The following is a 19,085-nucleotide window of genomic DNA, read 5'->3' as shown; positions in this document are numbered from 1 at the left end:
TTCGAATTTTGTAATATGTAATTTATTAATATAATTTTGACTTTCCTTTCAAAAACAATAGTAAAATTTATAATTTATAAAAGTTAAAGCCAAAAAATGGTTAAAAGTTAGTTATTTTTGACATAAAACATTTTTTGCATTTGCGAAACTTTTTGTATAATTTTACAGCAACTCTGACTAGTAACTACAGATCCCTGGCGGCTTCTACAAACACTGTCTCAGGTAAACGTCTCGACTTTTGAGTAATTTGGAACCTTTTGAAGATATAACAATAGTCAAAAACGCAAGTAATTTGAATGTTAAATCCAAGTCTAGTTTTGGTTTCATTTAGGATCATCGCACGTTCATTGGTAAGTTAATTAACTTGAGTACTTCCGCGTTGCTCAGAGCTGTCAGTCGCGCTCTGGTAGGCAGTAGCAGCGCAGTGAACATCCTCTTTTACAACCGTGCCGAGTCAAAACCTGGCAATGGATGTAAAACATAAGTCGCCGGCATTACATTGTAGATTCACCTGTGCTGAGAATAATTATCTTCACGGATTAGTTATCTATTTATATAAGTTTATTAATATTGATATACTGGGATATGCACAGGGTATTACAGCAACATAGAGATTCAAGGCTGGTGTAGCGCTAACACTCGCCAATTTAGCCAAATGCTAAAACTGACTTAAATTGGCTAAAGAAAATGAGCCTGATTTGCCTTGTTTTAGTCAAATTATAACCATTTTGATAACAGATTGACAAAAAAGTGGTGATTTGGCTAAGCCAAAAAAATTGCTAACGCTACCCCAGCAAGGGTATTCAGCGCATATAACTGCTGTAGCATGATAATTATTAATAGTGACTACATTTTAAAAACTGTTATACTCCTATCGTCTCTCTCCTTGAAGCAGAGGGACTAAATGGACAGGGTGGAGAAGAAAATAGGAGAAATAACATTAAAATCAAAGAACTTGATAAAAATTGTTTCATAAGTACTTGTAGGTGCTGTAAACTTCAGTTTTGTAGAATGCGTTTAGATATGAGCAACATACAGTAACATACCAATGTTAGTATCTGATAAGATATTAGGTTATCTTTATTAGGTCAGCCTGCAAGGCCATGCAGTTGTCTCTCAAAGAAATAAAAAAAAACTCATATAAATTATATATATACTGGGATATGTTTTTGATTTATTAAACCCAGGAATGTCATAAATACTTGTATTTTGGAGATAAATATGTGTAGGTTATATAAGTGAGGTATTATTGCAGGAATATATGCTCAAATGAATAAAAAAATTACAAGCCTGGAAGCTGTGTTCGATTTGCCATGACTATGATGACTGAATGTAAATGTGTTTGAAACCAGGAAGTTTTAGCAGAGATAGTGAAGTATGAAGCGTATAAACTGAGGTCATGAATGTGATCACACTGACAGCCATGATTAGCAATGATAGAGAGACACCAAGCGATCATGTGTTAAAGAATAATCCAACGATTTTACAATATAGGAGCATATGTCAGAAATGACTAAATTGAGGTGGATAGTGCATTTTTTGCCATATGGTTATGGGCATAATTGCATAGTCATGCATGCGCTCAACTGACTTGATGTGCACAGGAAGTATTTTAATGCATTTGTATAGATTTCTAAAACTCTTAACCAGGAAGTTTCCTCAGTTCCTTCTGTAGGCAAGATGAAATCATAGCCATGGGTAAGAAAAAACTTTATTATTGGAAAGGGATCATCCGCTCTGAATCATAGTTTGATCTAAATGTCTTTTTTTGGTGGAAGATGTATGTGTGCATCCCAAAACGAAGTTTATGTGCATTATTTTAGATAAAACCTCGTTGAAGTAATAGTATGTGTTAAATTCCACATGCTATCTTTGTTTAATGTACAATAACGATGAAAGTATAATATATACAAGAGAATTAGGACTGATTAATTCATATCCCTCTTTGAAGTAGAGCTGCAGCTCATCTCTGTTATCTATCTGACAGTAAGTGTTGACCCAGGAGAGAGCTTCACTATGACATATGTACATATATATATGTTATCATAAAACCCTGAGGGATCATGTTCCCCTGTGACACATGCCTGTATTGTGGGCCTGTGCCTGGCGTCTCTTCCTCTTTAGGGCGTGCTTACACAAAGGCTAATTGAGACTTAGGATTCGTTCACAACAAAACTATAACACTAGGTAGTTCGAACTAAATCTGAGGGGACTCTTGTTGAATGCAGATCACCAGAGTAACATGCCTCCACCTGGCATTGAGAATAATACAGAAAATCTGGTGATTACAGTATACAACAAAGTTCCCACAGAGTCTGTTGAACCTACCTAGTATGATAGTTCCATTGTGAGTGCACCCTTTTTTTTTTGTGGATGTGGGGTGTGTTCAATAAAGATAAGAGCCAGGGGTCTTGTTACCATGGGACATGCCTGCATTGTGAGCTGCCTGTACTTGTTATGTCTCACTCCTTATATTTTGTTGAAACAGCATAGAATATCAACTTCATGGTAGTTATCTTTATTCAGGAAAAAAAATGATCGACTCTCTAAAATAAACACTCTGAAATGACATTTTCCTGTTTACAACAGAAAAGTGCTCAGAGACATTATCTAGTATGTATTCTTTAGCCTTTGTTAAAAATATATTGCATGTGCTGTGGAATGAAGCACCTGCTTTTGTGTTGAATGTGGCAACTGATTGTATTTTGATCTGGTGGGTTCCCATCTTCATTTTCTACTACTTTGATTGGAAAGAAAGTAATTGTTACTGTTATTGTACACTTATAAAACTATTAAACAAACTATTTTGAAGAAAAACTTTAAAAATATTATTCAGAACATCAATGGTCTACTATACTTCCAGATGAGGCACAATGGCCCAACTACTAGCTCATTTTAAGAACATTACACGCCTGAAAGCTGAAGAACTCCTGTTGGAGTCAGGGAAAGATGGCAGCTTCCTCATACGTGACAGTGAGAGTATTCAGGGGGCGTATACTCTGTGTATTTTGTAAGTAGTTTGGACTTTGGGTTTTAAGACTGTTTTTAAAATAATTTTTTACTTCTGTAGAATAAAGCTTACTAGTACATGAAGGTTTCACATTTCATCAAATGACAAATAGACTTGAGTTGTACCCTCTACCAGGGCGAGTGATAGATTTTTTTACAGATATTCACAGATATGTCTCTAGCTAGATAGAGGGTCATTTAGGGCTCAGCTCACCCTGTTGAGGAATCCCATGTGGAAACAATTATCTCTGCGTGCGCCAAAGGCTTTGTACTTGCTCTGTATGAGCTGAGCTTCACAATGATGTGATAACTTCTCGTTACACAACCAGTCTAAGGCTTTTTTATCTGTCACAGAAGAGCAAGTGATTGAAGTCGGAGTAATTAACTGTCTTGATTGCTGTCACGCAGACTAACACCCCATTTCCATAGATTAGATCGACCTATTTTGAATCGACCTAACTCCCTGGGGGTTCACGCTAAATAGCTGTCAGCCGGGCGGACACGAAAGTTAATTACCCTCTTACAGCTTGTAGTAGGCGGGACGGACATTTAAGTCGGATTATCTGAAAGTAATCTAGTGAGACTCCCCGCGGGGATAGATCGATCTAAAATCTATGGGAATAGAGCCTTAGACTGGACCTGCTAAGTGGCAGTGCCTGAGCAGTTATGTAAACAATTATCAGCCATGTAATCAGCCTTGAGATTTCTCAACAGGGTGCGTTGAGCCCTAAATGACCATCTATCTGGCTAGAGACATATCTGTGAATATCTGTAAAAAATCTATCACTCGCCCTGGTAGAGGGTACTTGAGTTGTGGCGTTTCATGTAGAATCTCATTGGCTAGGTCATGCAGACTTCAAATGGGTGAAGGTGTCTGTTATATATACTCCACCAAGAAAGAAAAGAGGAGAACACTCATAGATGTACGATAAATCCACTGCCAAGCAGCTACAATATTTGAACAATGATGATGAAGAATAATGCTGTCTGGTCATGGCTTTTGTATAAAATTTCGGTTACTTATAAGTCTGAGGCTGAAGGTCTTTCTTCACTGATTAAACAAATCGTACTCCTTTCTTCTTCAGGTACCAGGGTCGAATACACCAATACCGCATCCTGACTGGTCAGGACGGAAAACTGTCTGTCCAATCAGAGAAGGGGGTTCAGGAGAGGAAGTATGTTGACCTGTCACAGCTTATCCACGAGTATGTGAACCGAGGCAGTAATAACGGGTTGATTTGTGCTCTAAAGTATCCCGTGGAGGAGAAGAAACCTCCAGAACAGGCCAAGTTGACTGAGGAGCCAGATAGTGATACAGGTATTTACTGTAGAAGTGTTTGATTGGTTGTTGCCTTGATTGGTGAATTAATCTAAAAACCATATAAATAAAGCATATACCTTTCTGTTTAGTTTTTATGAGTAACGTCTATTGTATAGCAACAGACTGTGGACGTATGTTTAGTATTTAGATGAGATAAAGTTTTGAGCTGCAGATACCAGTCATGGCAGAGATCTATATAAAAGTTTGTTTTTGTCAGCAACAGGTCAACCTGCTTCACCCTATCTCTGTTTCTTAAAACATTTTTTATGTACAGACACAGTTATGTCTGTCTCATTGCCCTTGCCTGTGTCTGGTTGCGTCACCAGAAAGGGAACGAGCTGTGCACTTTTTAATATCTTTATTTCAGACGATGATGATGATGAGTCAGACTTTGAGCAGGTCCCTCCCACTGTTACATCTCCGTCACTGGAGACTGCTGACACTCTGGAGTCAAGCCCAAATGATGACAACATCACGCGCCATTTCCAGCAAAAACTGACAATGCTGGAGTTATCAAAGTAAGTGATAGTTCCAGTAAAATTAAGCATAATGCAAATCAATATTTGTATTTTTTATTAAGACTAAAAGGTAGAACATTGCATTTTTTTCTTTTGCAGTGTGGAGGGCCCATTTATTGGTGCCTTACAAGAATATGCTGACTATGGCGCTAAGAATGACGTCCTCACCATCAAATCAGGAACCAGTTCCCATCTCCCTGAGCTGCAGAGGCTGCTGGCAGTGGCTGCAGTGAACTTAGAGAGGTATTGTATCAGTACACATTGTGGTTTATTTTGTTACACTAGTCTTCTCCACATTGTGCTCTGTCACACCTAACACACTGAGTGCATCTCATCCACATTGTGTTCTGTCACACCTAACACACTGAGTGCATCTCATCCACATTGTGTTCTGTCACACCTAACACACTGAATGCATCTCATCCACATTGTGTTCTGTCACACCTAACACACTGAGTGCATCTCATCCACATTGTGTTCTGTCACACCTAACACACTGAATGCATCTCATCCACATTGTGTTCTGTCACACCTAACACACTGAGTGTATCTCATCCACATTGTGTTCTGTCACACCTAACACACTGAATGCATCTCATCCACATTGTGTTCTGTCACACCTAACACACTGAATGCATCTCATCCACATTGTGTTCTGTCACACCTAACAGATTTAAGGACTTTCCATCTGGTTTTTACGTGATGTCCAAATGTAATATCACCCGTTTCTCAGCAAACAAACCATATAAGATGCCAGTTCCTCATTGTAAACAAGTATCATGACAAATGTTATTTTTATTACTATTGATTGTTCCATGTATGTAGATTTCTAGCTTTGAACCATTTGTGAAATTTTGACTAATTTTTTAGTAAATTATAAAACTTTCTGAATCTTACTAATATGTTTATAAAACTTGTTTTCAGACATTTTGAGAATTTTATGGATAAAATAGAGTTGTGCCATGAACTGTTTAGTCAAACAGCCACTCAGAATAGTAAACCGCCCAAAGCAAGGCGCAGCAAGGTGAGAGAACATCATATGTTTTACACATGATCAAATAGTTTAATTCATTGCACTTTGTTGTCTCTTTTATGAAATATTTCATTGATTGAGAACAAAAGAGTTAAGTTTCTGCCAACAAAAATGCTACAATATTCAGTTGTGCTCAAAGCAGCTGAAACATCTTTTAGTTTATGAGCTTTAGTTTAAAGGCCTTTGCCTTTGATTTGAATAACATTGTTGAGATAATAATGATAATGTTAATTATAAGTAATGATAATAAGTGTCTTAAAGGTTATCACCTTTCTTTTTCTTGGTTTTTTTTTTTTTAATTCTTTCCCTCGTTTTCTTCAACAGAAGCAGATATCTGTGAATCTGGAAGAATTGTTCGAGAGGTTGGCCAATTTAAAATCTGTGACATCAGCCCTGGAACAGAAGGTATGACCAAGTGAAATATTGTACCATGTGACACTAATAGCTTAGTACCCTTAACCAAGTAACCAAGTATTGCTGTTTGATTCATAATATAATTGTTATCAAATTTGATAAGTTGGTTATAATAGTGGTAAATATTTCTTTATTTACTAATTCATCTGCATGTTCTCCTCTGCTAGATACTTATAACAGCTAGTATTTAATATTGTATGTCGGGTTATGCTTGAAATAAATAAAAAACAGTAATCAACTCACCTGCATCTCAAGCATCCTAAACTACAAAAGCACCCTGTTCTTTCACCTGCATGAGCTTTTACATATTGGTTAACAAAATGGAAACTTGCATTGAATGGATGAAACCCAGCTTAAATAGATGACACCAACTTCCATGATAAGATCCCATCCATTTGCTGTCACGGCAGTGGCTTTTTGTCTGTCCAGTTTAGCACAATTTGAAAGCATCTTCAGCTGAACTCAAAACCAAAAAGTTTTTAATTTTCAGGTGGCATTGCTACTGGTCAAATACTTTAATTTCCCAGACACAGTGATGTACGCTATTGGAACTTTTAAGTCTGTTTGTAATTAAACCTCAAGTCATATTGTATTCCTAATATATATATAATTCCAGGCCTCCTCAACATTAGCCAGTATGGCAGCAGAATTAAGCACATCATCACCAGTAAGGGAACATTCTACTTTATGTGTATTTTGTGTGAATTAATTTGAATATTTTAAATTACGCATTTATGTAAAATTTTTCGAATGAATTTCTCATTTGTTTTAAAGGGAACAGATGACCCTCTTTTTACATGGGAAAGGTATTCAATGAAAATGAAACTGATAGTCAATATCACATTAATAATTTGATTATATCATTAAAACTGCATAGCGTTGCATGTCATATTGTTTCCATATAGTTGAAAAAAGTTTATATTATTTATTTCAAAATTCTGGGTTATTTCCTCATAGTCACCTCTAACCTGGCACACAGGTGGTGGTTTATTTTGGTATCTGCACAAAGTTTTAACTTCATTCTTCTTCCATGCACTCACTTGCCTCCCTTGGAGAAAGTACTAATTTACGTCTGTATTATTTTTTATTTATTTATTTTTATTTTTATTTTTGAAATTGAGCATTATTACCGTGATAATAATTAAATATTTGTCATCCAACTGCTCAGATTATTATCTGACTTGAAATGTCTTATAAAGAGTGATCTGAAAATATGTGCCAGTATCAGAAAAAAAGTGAACCTAATATTGATTTTAAGAAGATGTCATATTTCAGCATCATCCTTATTTTGTATAAAGAGAAATGTGAAAATGTTAAATTAAGTAGAGTTTCAATAATCATGTTTTCATTGTATTTTATTTGTAATTTATTCTGATGTCAGACACTCTTTTTCAGTGCAAAACAAATTTCTGTTTTTCCTTTAAAGGGTATTTCTACACTCAAGTCAATGCAGGAGGAAATTGACCAATCAGAGGACAACCCCTCGCGTGTCTCATTCTTTTTACCCTCCGTTCCCATGAGAACTGCATCTAGGCGACCCAAAATACCACCATCACACTTTGAAGTAAGTAAAAAGAACAGTGTGAGAGCAAGAGACAGAGAGAATGCCACAGCACTCATTTCACTGTTGACCTACTCAAAAGATTCAAAAGTGGGGGGAATAAATAGAAAAGTTGAATTGATGAAAACTGAATCAAAATTATACATGCTTCAGAACTTATAAATCCCCCATGGCAAATTCTATTTTAACGCAAATTGTGGAAAACTGTTGTTAAGAAAACTAAAAAAAAAAATGGACCATTTTGAAAATTTGTAACCATATCCAAATTTTAAGCTCATGGGTAGGTATGAAATTTTCCAAGGGTGAAAAAGAAATGTCACTTATGGACAAAAAAGTATGTCGATATTTTGCATATGGTGTATTTCCAGGTAAAGATTATATCAAATCGCACCTGCAAGACCTCCAAAGCGACGGTCACAGTCGACATCCAGGCAGGAAAATTGTTTGCTGTCAAGGCATCTAAAGCCGATGCTTTGGATAACAGTAATACATTTGTCCATGATAAAAGTAAGATTTTACCACAGGGAAATTCATTTGTTGGAGTTTTGGAATGTGGGAGTTTTATGGAAAAGGCATATCTGGAATGTCATTGAGAAAGTGTTAGAAATAGTAAGATAATAATATTGTGAAATTTACTAGACTATAATTTTTGACTTTATTTTTATGGTCAGGTCACAGTGTGCAAGGTCTAATTAAAAAATTGGGTCTTAACTCAAATTTAAGTACAAAAACAGATTTACAAACACGCTTCAATATATGCAGTTTAAAAAAATGTTCCAAAAAATAAAAATCTGGATTTATATACAAACCTTAAGAATTCTAAATCAAATGCTTTCTCAAGGTCCTTTCATATTTGCCTTTCCATCAAAAACCACATATTATCTTGTAACAATTGCACTTGTTAACACTATGATTATAAAGGCGTGCATGTTCTCACAAATTAACTGCAGGTTAGGAACAATTCCTCAGTATGGGGGAAGTCCAAGAGCACGGTCAGGGCCGCAGTGACGTTAACGGTGGATGTCCAAGAGGGGAGACTGTTTGCCGTCAAAGCGAACAAGGCTGACTCTTTAGATGACAGCAACACTTTTTTACACAGCAAAAGTATATTACGTGCTCATTTTCCACACCTGTTTTCTCCCATTGTCATACACCCACCAAATTTTATAATTATAAATTATTCTGATATTTGGGAATTAACCCTGCTCATTTCTCGGAAAATTTACATTCACTATGATTTTTTGTTAATCAGTGGCCGAATTCGCAACCAGTTGAATCGCAGACTAACAGATCTGCTGATCAGATATGGCAAACCCACTTGAAAGCTTGTCGCATAATCCCCTAGTAGAAACAACTTACTGATTCCCCTTGGCAATTACTGTATGTAGCAAGCTTTCAAGTGGGTCAACCAAATTTGAACCACGGATCTGTTATTTTGTCATTCTGAATGTCATTTGAGAGAAATTGTTTAAGAGCCTTAGTAGAATATAACTTATTCGCAATCACAAAAATCATATCATTAAAAAACTTTTAAAGTAGTGCCTTAGATTGTAGAAATCCCCCTCCATCAACACTTAGAATGGATATGCCCTTAGTGTATCAAATAAATCATAGAATTCCCTTCTTTTCTGTAGTCCAGATAACTTCATTGGATCTTATATAGTAGTACTAAAATATACTTATCTGTACAAAGTGAAATTTGTAGTCTTCTAGTCCAAACTTTTGTTTTCAGAGTCCTTTTCCTTGGTGAAGCATTTGGTCATAATCACAGACAGTGGGTTTTCCAAGCTTCCATCTTAACTCTTTATTGAAACTCTTAAATAACTAAAAGAATTTTGAGAACAAAACTGAACCTAAACTGGACATAGACTGACTGATGTCATGAGAAGATCAGAATTGTCAGAATGCTGAACATGGAATTTCAAATTTTAAGGGATGTTGCCCCCCCCCCCCCCAAAAAAAAAAAAAAAAAAAAAAAATGGGGCATGATTTTTCAGAAAAACAGAAGGATAATCATAAATATGGGAATTCAAATTGCTACGCGTCACCCCTTGGTAGTCTATTTCTGGTCCAGGTTTACAGAACATGGTTCATTGTATATTAATTCCTTTATCCTTTTTCACCAACAGGCATGAGAAATTTCCATTTTACTTAACTTTATATTTTTGACTTGAATTTGTTTGAAAATTACATATCTCCATTCCATATGATTTATTCATTCTGACTTATTATGTGTAATCTGATCTAAATTCCTTGGTTTGTATTATACTTATCCTTTGATTGCTATTTGAGAGGGTATACTGGTACTGGTGCATGGCTATGGCATTTTTTGCACTGAAAACTATCAAGTTGAAGATGCACAGTCTAAGATTTTCCCACAAAATACTCAAATTGTCCTAATTTACCTGGGCTAAATGGTATTTTTTCTCCAACTAAAAATCCCTTGATCCTCTTTTCATAACTAGCCTTAACAGTCTAGGATAATGAAGAAAAGTCTTCAACCCACACCTAAGAAATATTTTTCCAAATTCCAACATTGTTTGTTACCAATGCTCAGACTGACTTGTGGATCCAAAAATATATTTTGTGCTCAGATAAGTTTAGTGAGAAGAAGTTAATGCACTTAATGTGAGTTTAATATTCTAGACTGTTGTGAAAAAAATGTGAAATATCAATAAGGAATTGATCAGATAAATGAGAATCTACATGTGAAATTTTTCAGTGATTTAAGTTGACAAAGGTCAGAGTTTGAGTGATTTATTTCTGATCTTGCTGCAGATTTCAAATATCTTAGAACCCATTTCAGGATAATTTTGCACATAAATTCCTGCATTATTGCTTGTGTTTTTTGATGTTACATTTGCTTGATTTTCCAGAAATGTTTAAACAGTAAAATGTGCTCCTACTCTGGGTTTACTTTCACAACTTACTGATATCTATAATGTTGAATTAACTGCCTTAAGTGTTTGACTTGGAAAAGCAAGATTATTATTTAATGATATGTTAATTGAATACTTAAGCTAACTTTTCTTTAATTTGTTTTTTATGTTTATATTGGTATTGCCTTTGCTCTCCCCCTCCCCCCAGAATGGTGAAAATAAACCCAGATGTACTAAGAATGAACTAATTATCCAAACCTTAATATAACTTCTTATTGTATGTTTAAAGAAATTAAAAAAGGGATTGATTTAGTTTCATGCTTCCACTTGATATCAACATTATACTTAGTATATAAGCTAATTAGAATGTATTCATGTTATCTTATCATAAATTATGTGTTAAATTCACAGTAACTGTTTTGTTTAACACTAATGATTAATTTTTTATACAAAAATGGAATTTCGTTATTCTAGAATTAGGATTTCTTTTATTGGCTCCTCTTGAGCTGAGTAAACAGTTATTGTGCAAAATAACAATAAATGCTTTCTTATTTGCTTATATTCATTCAGCTTGTTATTGATTTTGAAATTATTTTCTCCCAACAGTATTACAAGTAATCAAATCAACCAAGAATAACAAGCAGCTGGATATAGTGATAGAGGGGCGGAAGAAGGATGAAAGTTACGAGTTTGAGAACGTCCGTGAGCGGGAACGTTTCTGTCAGCTCATTCAGCAAATGAAGAGCATGCATTCTGTCAACCCTGAAGTGGATCATGTGTCGTTGTTCGTTGGCTCATGGAACATGGGTAAGCTTAAGTTTAAAATGCCATTCTTGATTCCTGTTGTTGTTAAAGACTTATAAACCTGTAATCCATCAATTTTTTTCTGCTAAATGCTGTTTGATATGGTCAGTTCAAACAAATATCCATTTGGTACACATATTCAGCATGCTTATTTTTTCTCATAATATACTTAATTAAATGCCTATTTTTTCATGAACTTAATTTAGTTTTACAGCCGAAAATATGATATCAAAAATATATCCTAATTGTGTTAACCACAAACAAAATTAATGTAAATAAAAAATGATAAAATCAACAATCTTCCAGGTGATGCCACGCCATTTTGGAACCTCACCCCGTGGTTCAAGTGTTATGGCGCAGGGAAGAGCCGAGATAAAACCCTGGGGATGATCCCCCATGATGTCTATGTGGTGGGAACACAGGAGAGCGCCCTGGCGGAGAAAGACTGGGTGAAACGTGTGACGGAGGCCATCAGGAATGCTTTGAATATTGATTTGCATACAGTAAGATTATGCAAACTTACTGCAGTTTGTTGATTTATTTGAAGGTCTACTGTCATGTGTAACTCCAGAAATGTCATTTTTTTGACAAATTCCTCATTCTTTTTTTTTTCTTTTTTCAACAGAAGATAGTTTGGAAATATCAAATTTATCTGCACTGGAAGTTGGTACCATTAGCTTAACTCTCTCTGAACCTATCGTCTTTAAAGATACCATTTAAAAAGTGCCAAATGGAAAAATATTTTAGATCTAACAAGAATGATGACTTGTAGAAAAATTGTGATATTTTAGAAGAGTGATTACCTAAGTTTGTGTCAGTTAATTTATATTTTTTTGACTTGTTTCATTATAACAGGAGTGCTTTTACTACAGTCTTGTCCAACTTAATCTACCACAGTATCTGGTCTAGCATACTTTAGTCTTAGCTACTGTAGTCTTTTTTTTATTAAACCATAGTCTAGTTTTCTGTAGTCTAGTCTAGTCTGCTATAGTCTTGTCTAGTCTGCTATAGTCTAGTCTAGTATGCTATAGTCTTGTCTAGTCTGCTATAGTCTAGTCTAGTCTGCTATAGTCTTGTCTAGTCTGCTACAGTCTAGTCTACTCTGCTATAGTCTTGTCTGCTATAGTCTTGTCTAGTCTGCTTTAGTCTAGTCTACTCTGTTATAGTCTTGTCTGCTATAGTCTTGTCTAGTCTGCTATAGTCTAGTCTACTCTGCTATAGTCTAGTCTACTCTGCTATAGTCTTGTCTAGTCTGCTGTAGTCTTGTCTAGTCTGCTATAGTCTAGTCTAGTCTGCTATAGTCTTGTCTAGTCTGCTATAGTCTAATCTGCTATAGTCTAGTCTAGTCTGCTATAATTTAGTCTACTCTGCTATAGTCTTGTCTAGTATGCTATAGTCTAAGTGTTATGTTTCAGGTGACAATCTGTAGCCTGTGGGGTATCCCTATGATGCATGCTCTAGTCTAGGCTAGTCTGCTATAGTCTAGTCTAGTTTAGTCTAGTCTGCTATAGTCTAGTCTAGTCTGCTATAGTCGAGTGTTCTGTTTCAGGTGACAATCTGTAGCCTGTGGGGTATACGGCTGTTGGTACTGGTGAAACCAGAGCACAAGAACAGGATCAGCCATGTACAGCACTCTACAGTCAAGACTGGCATTGCTAACGCATTGGGTAGGTCACTGTAAAGTGCTACTCAGAAGTGCACAATTTAAAAAAAAAAAGTTAGAAAAAAATTGGATGGGTACCACTTTGCCAACCACTTTTTTTCCGATATCTTGGATGTGCTCATGCAAAATAAACCAGATTGCCTTTCAAATAAATATTAGAAGCTGTAATGTGCCACTGAACACCAGTTAAATGCTTCAAATTTCCACCTTTGTTTCCTATATTGTTTGAGAATTGTTTCTGTTTTAAGGTGGTTATCATTAGATACTTACAAAAGAAGTATTTAGCAAATGTTATATAAAAATGACAAGAAATAAAAAGCATTTTGACACATTGTAAAACAACAAGACTTCGGGAATATTTTCTATTCCATGAATTAATTTTTTTCCACCATTTGCACAGGCAACAAGGGAGCAGTGGGAGTTTCCTTCTACTTTGGCGGAACATCCTTCTGTTTCATAAACTGTCATCTGACGTCTGGACATGAAAAGAACCACAGGTAGGTGACCTACAGTCAAGGCAAGGCAGTGTGACCTGCACTGGAAATATGCTGTCTGATGTCACCAGATAGACAAACTACTCAATGGAAGTATCATTCAATGTAGATTGATCCAAATCTGGGGGAGTTTGATCACTTAAATTAAATTCTAAGATTTTATATATTCCACAAATTTGTGCATTAAAGAAATCAACTCCAACCAAAGAAAAAAATGATCATGGAATTCATGTTTATTAACTTAATATTTTTTATCTCAGGAGAAATCAAAATTACCGCGACATTTTGAAAGGTATGTCGCTAGGCCAGAAACAGCTGAGTATGTTTGATCTGACCAATCAGTTTCATCATATCTTCTTCCTTGGAGATCTCAATTACAGACTGGAGGGGGAGGATGCTAATGTAAGTATTGCTAAAATGCTGAGTCATTACTGGTATGATTTGCCCAGTCAGTTACAGTGTATTTTCTTCTTTTGCAATATTGTAACAGTTGCAATAATTATTATAAATTGGAGGGGAAAGTTGCTTATAAAATTGGAAATGTTGTTAGATCATAATGTCAAGTTGATTAAGTTAGTGATACTGCTTTTAAGGAAAAAAACTAAACTAGTGCAAACAGGTTGCTGATATATTACAAAATGGTGACAATTTTAGGTTGATTTATATTTATCAAAAAGTATTTTCATAATATTGCCTTATAGGAAATCATCAATAAGATTAAAGAGAAGGATTTCCATGCTCTACTAGAGAGAGATCAACTGAGAAAATGCATGAAATATAAAGAAGTTTTTGTTAACTTTGGTATGTATTGGCATTAATTTCAAAAAACATCCCACTGTTTGTTAAATGTAGCTCATGACTAAAAACTATTACAATTTGGTCAAAAACTGAATCCAATATCCAAAATCAGTTTTCTTGACCACTTACTGTGTGCTTATAACATGATAGAAGGCAATACAACAAAGTCAGTTCTGAGATTTATAGTTTGATAGAAAAAGATAAACAAAGTTTCAGTTTAATTTTGCATATCTGCTAGCTTTGATTGCTTTTCATCTGCATTGATGGGATAACCTTGACATTTTGTAGTTGTCAGGTAATTTTTAGCTGGATGTCTGTATGTTTGACAGTTTTGTTGTCTGGTGTAAATTAGAAAAACAGATAAAAACAACATTTAGTTAAACATTGTTTATTGATCACATGTTCACAGCTGAGGAAGACATCACATTTCCACCAACTTACAGGATAGCACGGAATACATTGGACAAGTACGAGTGGAAGAAAGTCAAGAAAACCGGGGTAGGTGGATGAATAAGAAATGAACATGTTAAAATTTGCAGCTGATTGAAAATTTTCTAATATGTAGAATTTAAAGATAAAATTAAATGGACAACATAATATTGTTTTTTTTATTGTAATGTACAGTTATTCTTTTTTTGTAATTATAAATAAACAATTGAAAGCAAGTACACTACTTATATTTTTTATATTTCTTATATTGCAGTCAGGATTTTATTCCCAGAGCTGGCTTCACTGAAGAAATTTAAATTGTGAATTGTTCTATATTTTAAGACCAAAATTTTAGTCTAGCCCATGATAAATAAACCTACTGTCTTATAGCAAGCTACAAGGTCACCGTAATTGTGATGTATTTCTAGGTGAGAATCAATGTGCCTTCTTGGTGTGATAGGACATTATGGAAATCGTACCCTCAGACTTACGTCAATAACACAGCATATGGTAATATATAAAGTAGAGTTTCCAGTCTAATTTTAGGTCTACTTTACTCTGCCTTGTTATGGAAGTCACACACTCAGACTTCTGTTAATAACACAGCTTAGGATAATTTTAAATTTCCAATCAAATTTCATCTGCTTAACTTAGCCCTGTTTATACATGTAGTACTTAGCCCACATTATTAGGTTATCACTTTGGGTTGACATAATTCCATATGCCCAAGTAAGACCAAAGCAGTAATTTAAATAAAAGCTTGTGATATTACTACTAATACAGGCCAAAAGTATTGGCATATACCATACCAAGGACATATAATTCAATAAACATCCTTGACCATACTAAGAAAAATTATGATAAATAAATTATTAGGTTTACGCTAGCAGAATGCTTAAACGAAGTATTCACTTCATCTTTGTTGTTGTAGGTTGTGTGGAGGAAATCTGGTCCAGCGATCACAAACCAGTTTTCTCTTCATTTGAAATTGGAGTCATTCCGCAGACGGTCCCGGGGGCCCAGCGCAGTGACGACCTTGAGATTATTTTCCAAGAGGTCAAGATTGAAGTCAAGACATGCTCAAAGCCACACTTTCAGCTAGATTTTCATTCTAATTGTTTGGAGAGTATGTGCTTTAATGATTATGTTGTGTTTTATTTTATTTATTGATTATCGATTTTTGGAATTATGAAATATTTGATGGTGTACCAACAGGAAATATCTTTTTGGAAAATAACTTTTATCCTTCATGTTATTTTGTAATGGAGAATGAAAATTAATACAATTTATTGATTAGTGGGTAAAATCTGTAGATGAAAACTTGAAGATAATTATATCTTGCACAAAATTGATGATATGTAGAAAATGTTTATGTAAGAAACACTTGAAAGTCCAAACCAAAAATGGTGCAGAAGTATACATTCTATTTTTTTATTTCTGTTAACATGAAAAATATCTCAAATAAGAGCAAAGATTATTCATTGTTTTCAGGCCCAGTTGTCAGTCAGCCCAACAAGACATACGGCAGCAGCAATGACAATGCAAAATGTTATCCTAAGTGGGAGCATGAACTGCTACCAAAGGTAGAGATATTTGGGCACCTGTCACTTCTAATAGTGATGTGTCCATATTTAGAAGTTGAAAAGGCAACAAACAGGGAATGTTGATTGTACCCAACAACTTAATTATTTGCAAAGATTGTGGAAAAAGAAATTCATGGTTTTGATATATTTTGTACTGATGTACCTCTTCTTTTTTTGGTTGAAACTTATTTAAAGCATGGAAGATGCTTATCTTTTTGATTTCTTGTTATTTTGTTATTTTTGTGAAACACAGCGTAGTCTGATTAGTCATAGCAGGGTAAGGTTTTTGCCTACGGAATGATTTTTGTGAAACAGGCTCAGGTATATTATGTTTTTTATTTGATATAAACTCTTTTTATGCATTTTAGCTTCACCCTATATTCTCTGACGTGGACTACTTGGAGGATCAGCACATTCTAGTAGCTGTCAAAGCCAAGGACGAGTCTGACTCATACGGTAAGGTATATTCATATTTAAGAATATTTTATGAATTAAAAAAAAAATTAAGTAGTATGAGGATCAAGATGTGATGATTGCTTTGTCAGTTTTTGTTATGATTATTCAAATTTGATATTTTTATTTATGATATATTGTTTGCATTTCTCACTCAGTTTTCTGAATAATTAACTAATTAAAAGCTTTATGTTATTATAATTTTTATGCATATCAAAATTGTAAGTTAAAATTTTGCTACAACCTCTGAATGTTTGCCTGATACACCTCCATCTTGCAATATTATATCTAGAAACTTTCAGTGATGTGATATATATATATATATATATATATATATATATATATATATATATATATGTAATAATGATAACTTTTTCTGGACTACAAATCAGGCGAGTTTGTTGTGTCCTTGAAGCAGAAGTTCAGTGTGTCAGCTCAGCCATTTACCTGCTATATGTTACATCAGGGAGAGGAGACAGGCTCTGTGAGGTGAGGAGTTGGGTGATGTGAATCCACTCTTTTATAAATCCTCTGTTATAATTATATATATATATATATATATCTTTTTTTTTTTTTTTGATGTAAACAGCAAGTGGTACTTTTGTTAACATGAATGATTCGGTAAGCATATTTTAAATGAGAGATATGCCCATTTGTCTTTTTTTTTTTGTTAATTAATGATGTGACTGTTACTAGTGATATGCAAAATTAATTTGTACTTTACTATGTTTTTAAAAAAAATGTTTTTTCTGTTTCAGTGGATTTGTGCACATTGTGGCAAAGAATGCAGAGAGTACAAGACGTCATCAATCCAGAAAAAGTTATGGTGAGCAAACGATACAAGCTTAAAATTTAGTGAGAAAATGCAATGATACAATAATATCTAAGAATTACTTATGTTATTTGAAAAATAACAATTTCAAAAAAATGAAGGGTACTTAAATTGTTGTTGGCTTATTTTTTCAGTGCATAAATTTGCCAAAAGGTAGATTCTTTAATCATGAAAGATGTTTAAGCAATTCAACTTCCTACACTACAATGGGAGTGGAGTTAGTTAGAGATTTAAAAAACTATTGAGACGTAATACATGTATATGTGTAGGAATAAATATAGACAGTTCTTTTGTTACAAGTATGATGTGTATATGTATTAAACCTTTCAGAATGTGTGTACATGGACACGGACATACTGAAAGGACCCCCTACCCCGCCTGCAGGTCAGGCAATGCTTAGTCCAGTGGTTGAAGAACTCGGGAAGAAATTGTCGCTCACCAAATCTTCATCGGTGCCATTATCTGTTGGATCGGCCAAATCAAAAGACAGGGGGCCTCCTCTTCCACCAAGGCCTACAGATCTCCTTAGCGACAGCACTGTGGCCCCATCTTTTGGTGCAGTCAGCCCAGTGGTGCCATCTGGAGGTGGAGAACCAGTGGTGCCACCTAGGCCTCACAAGATGAGCCCAGCCCCAGTTGAACTCCCGCCACTTTTGGTTCCATCAGCACCACCCACAGATCATGATGATGATGATATTTTTGGCACTTTCGGTGGATTTTCGTTCTTAAAGCATGGACAACAGGGGCATTCCCCAAGGGGAGGGAAAATGCCACAGAAAGATTCTCGAAGGATGTCAGACGGGACCGCTCCACCTAAGTCTCCAGTGAAGAATAACTTGGACAGCAAGAGACTTGTTGATTTGAAGCCGTGTCCTTCTAATAAGCCTCAGTCTGGACTGGTAGGTCAAGGTCATGCTGAAGGTCATGATCCTTCAACAGCGGAAAATTATTACACTCATTTACTGACTCGGCAGGACTCTGACAGTTCTGAGTACACCTCTCCTCCTCCTCTCCCTGAAAAAACCAGACCCTTCAGTGATTCGGTAAGTACCCCATGATAGATGTATATTTGATTATCTTGACTGCAGTTTTCCTCATCCTCTCCCTATGAGAAAAAGGATCTTCCCTTGAACCACTGATACCTCGTAGTTAGAAGTTAAATGATGTTTGCATGGTTATTGATTATGAACCGATGTCAAATTACAGTTCCTCAAACCAAGTTAATGATGTTGCATGATTCTTGATTATGAACAAGTATAAAATTACTTGGCCTCAAACCAACACCTTTTATCCT

At 35.1% G+C, this 19,085-nt stretch overlaps 1 protein-coding gene across 7 annotated transcripts in view; it reads left to right on the top strand.

The window, feature by feature from the left end:
- Positions 1 to 165: 165 nt before the first annotated feature.
- Positions 166 to 19,085, top strand: part of LOC106158330 (phosphatidylinositol 3,4,5-trisphosphate 5-phosphatase 1) — a 21,799-nt gene continuing 2,879 nt past the window's right edge. The window contains exons 1-25 of one of the 7 annotated variants that reach the window (XM_086997805.1): positions 166 to 222; positions 2,864 to 3,010; positions 4,095 to 4,327; positions 4,698 to 4,848; positions 4,948 to 5,091; positions 5,773 to 5,872; positions 6,206 to 6,286; positions 6,912 to 6,962; positions 7,722 to 7,859; positions 8,807 to 8,960; positions 9,589 to 9,630; positions 11,342 to 11,542; positions 11,846 to 12,042; positions 13,089 to 13,206; positions 13,603 to 13,699; positions 13,957 to 14,098; positions 14,398 to 14,497; positions 14,904 to 14,992; positions 15,352 to 15,433; positions 15,855 to 16,049; positions 16,415 to 16,506; positions 16,875 to 16,962; positions 17,352 to 17,448; positions 17,718 to 17,785; positions 18,122 to 18,834. In XM_086997805.1, the coding sequence (XP_086853931.1) occupies positions 2,874 to 3,010; positions 4,095 to 4,327; positions 4,698 to 4,848; positions 4,948 to 5,091; positions 5,773 to 5,872; positions 6,206 to 6,286; positions 6,912 to 6,962; positions 7,722 to 7,859; positions 8,807 to 8,960; positions 9,589 to 9,630; positions 11,342 to 11,542; positions 11,846 to 12,042; positions 13,089 to 13,206; positions 13,603 to 13,699; positions 13,957 to 14,098; positions 14,398 to 14,497; positions 14,904 to 14,992; positions 15,352 to 15,433; positions 15,855 to 16,049; positions 16,415 to 16,506; positions 16,875 to 16,962; positions 17,352 to 17,448; positions 17,718 to 17,785; positions 18,122 to 18,834 (3,510 nt within the window). In that variant the 5' untranslated portion in view covers positions 166 to 222; positions 2,864 to 2,873. Of the gene's footprint in view, positions 223 to 328; positions 351 to 2,863; positions 3,011 to 4,094; positions 4,328 to 4,697; positions 4,849 to 4,947; positions 5,092 to 5,772; positions 5,873 to 6,205; positions 6,287 to 6,911; positions 6,963 to 7,721; positions 7,860 to 8,224; positions 8,364 to 8,806; positions 8,961 to 9,588; positions 9,631 to 11,341; positions 11,543 to 11,845; positions 12,043 to 13,088; positions 13,207 to 13,602; positions 13,700 to 13,956; positions 14,099 to 14,397; positions 14,498 to 14,903; positions 14,993 to 15,351; positions 15,434 to 15,854; positions 16,050 to 16,414; positions 16,507 to 16,874; positions 16,963 to 17,351; positions 17,449 to 17,717; positions 17,786 to 18,121; positions 18,835 to 19,085 lie in introns of those variants that run through there. The other 6 variants (XM_086997807.1, XM_086997806.1, XM_086997809.1 and 3 more) reach the window with 6 other exon arrangements.

The sequence above is a fragment of the Lingula anatina genome, chromosome 10 (assembly GCF_051362555.1).
Source record: "Lingula anatina isolate TDL-2025a chromosome 10, LinAna3.0, whole genome shotgun sequence".
Lineage (NCBI taxonomy): Eukaryota > Metazoa > Brachiopoda > Lingulata > Lingulida > Lingulidae > Lingula > Lingula anatina.
This window is presented reverse-complemented; position numbering and strand designations above follow the sequence as displayed.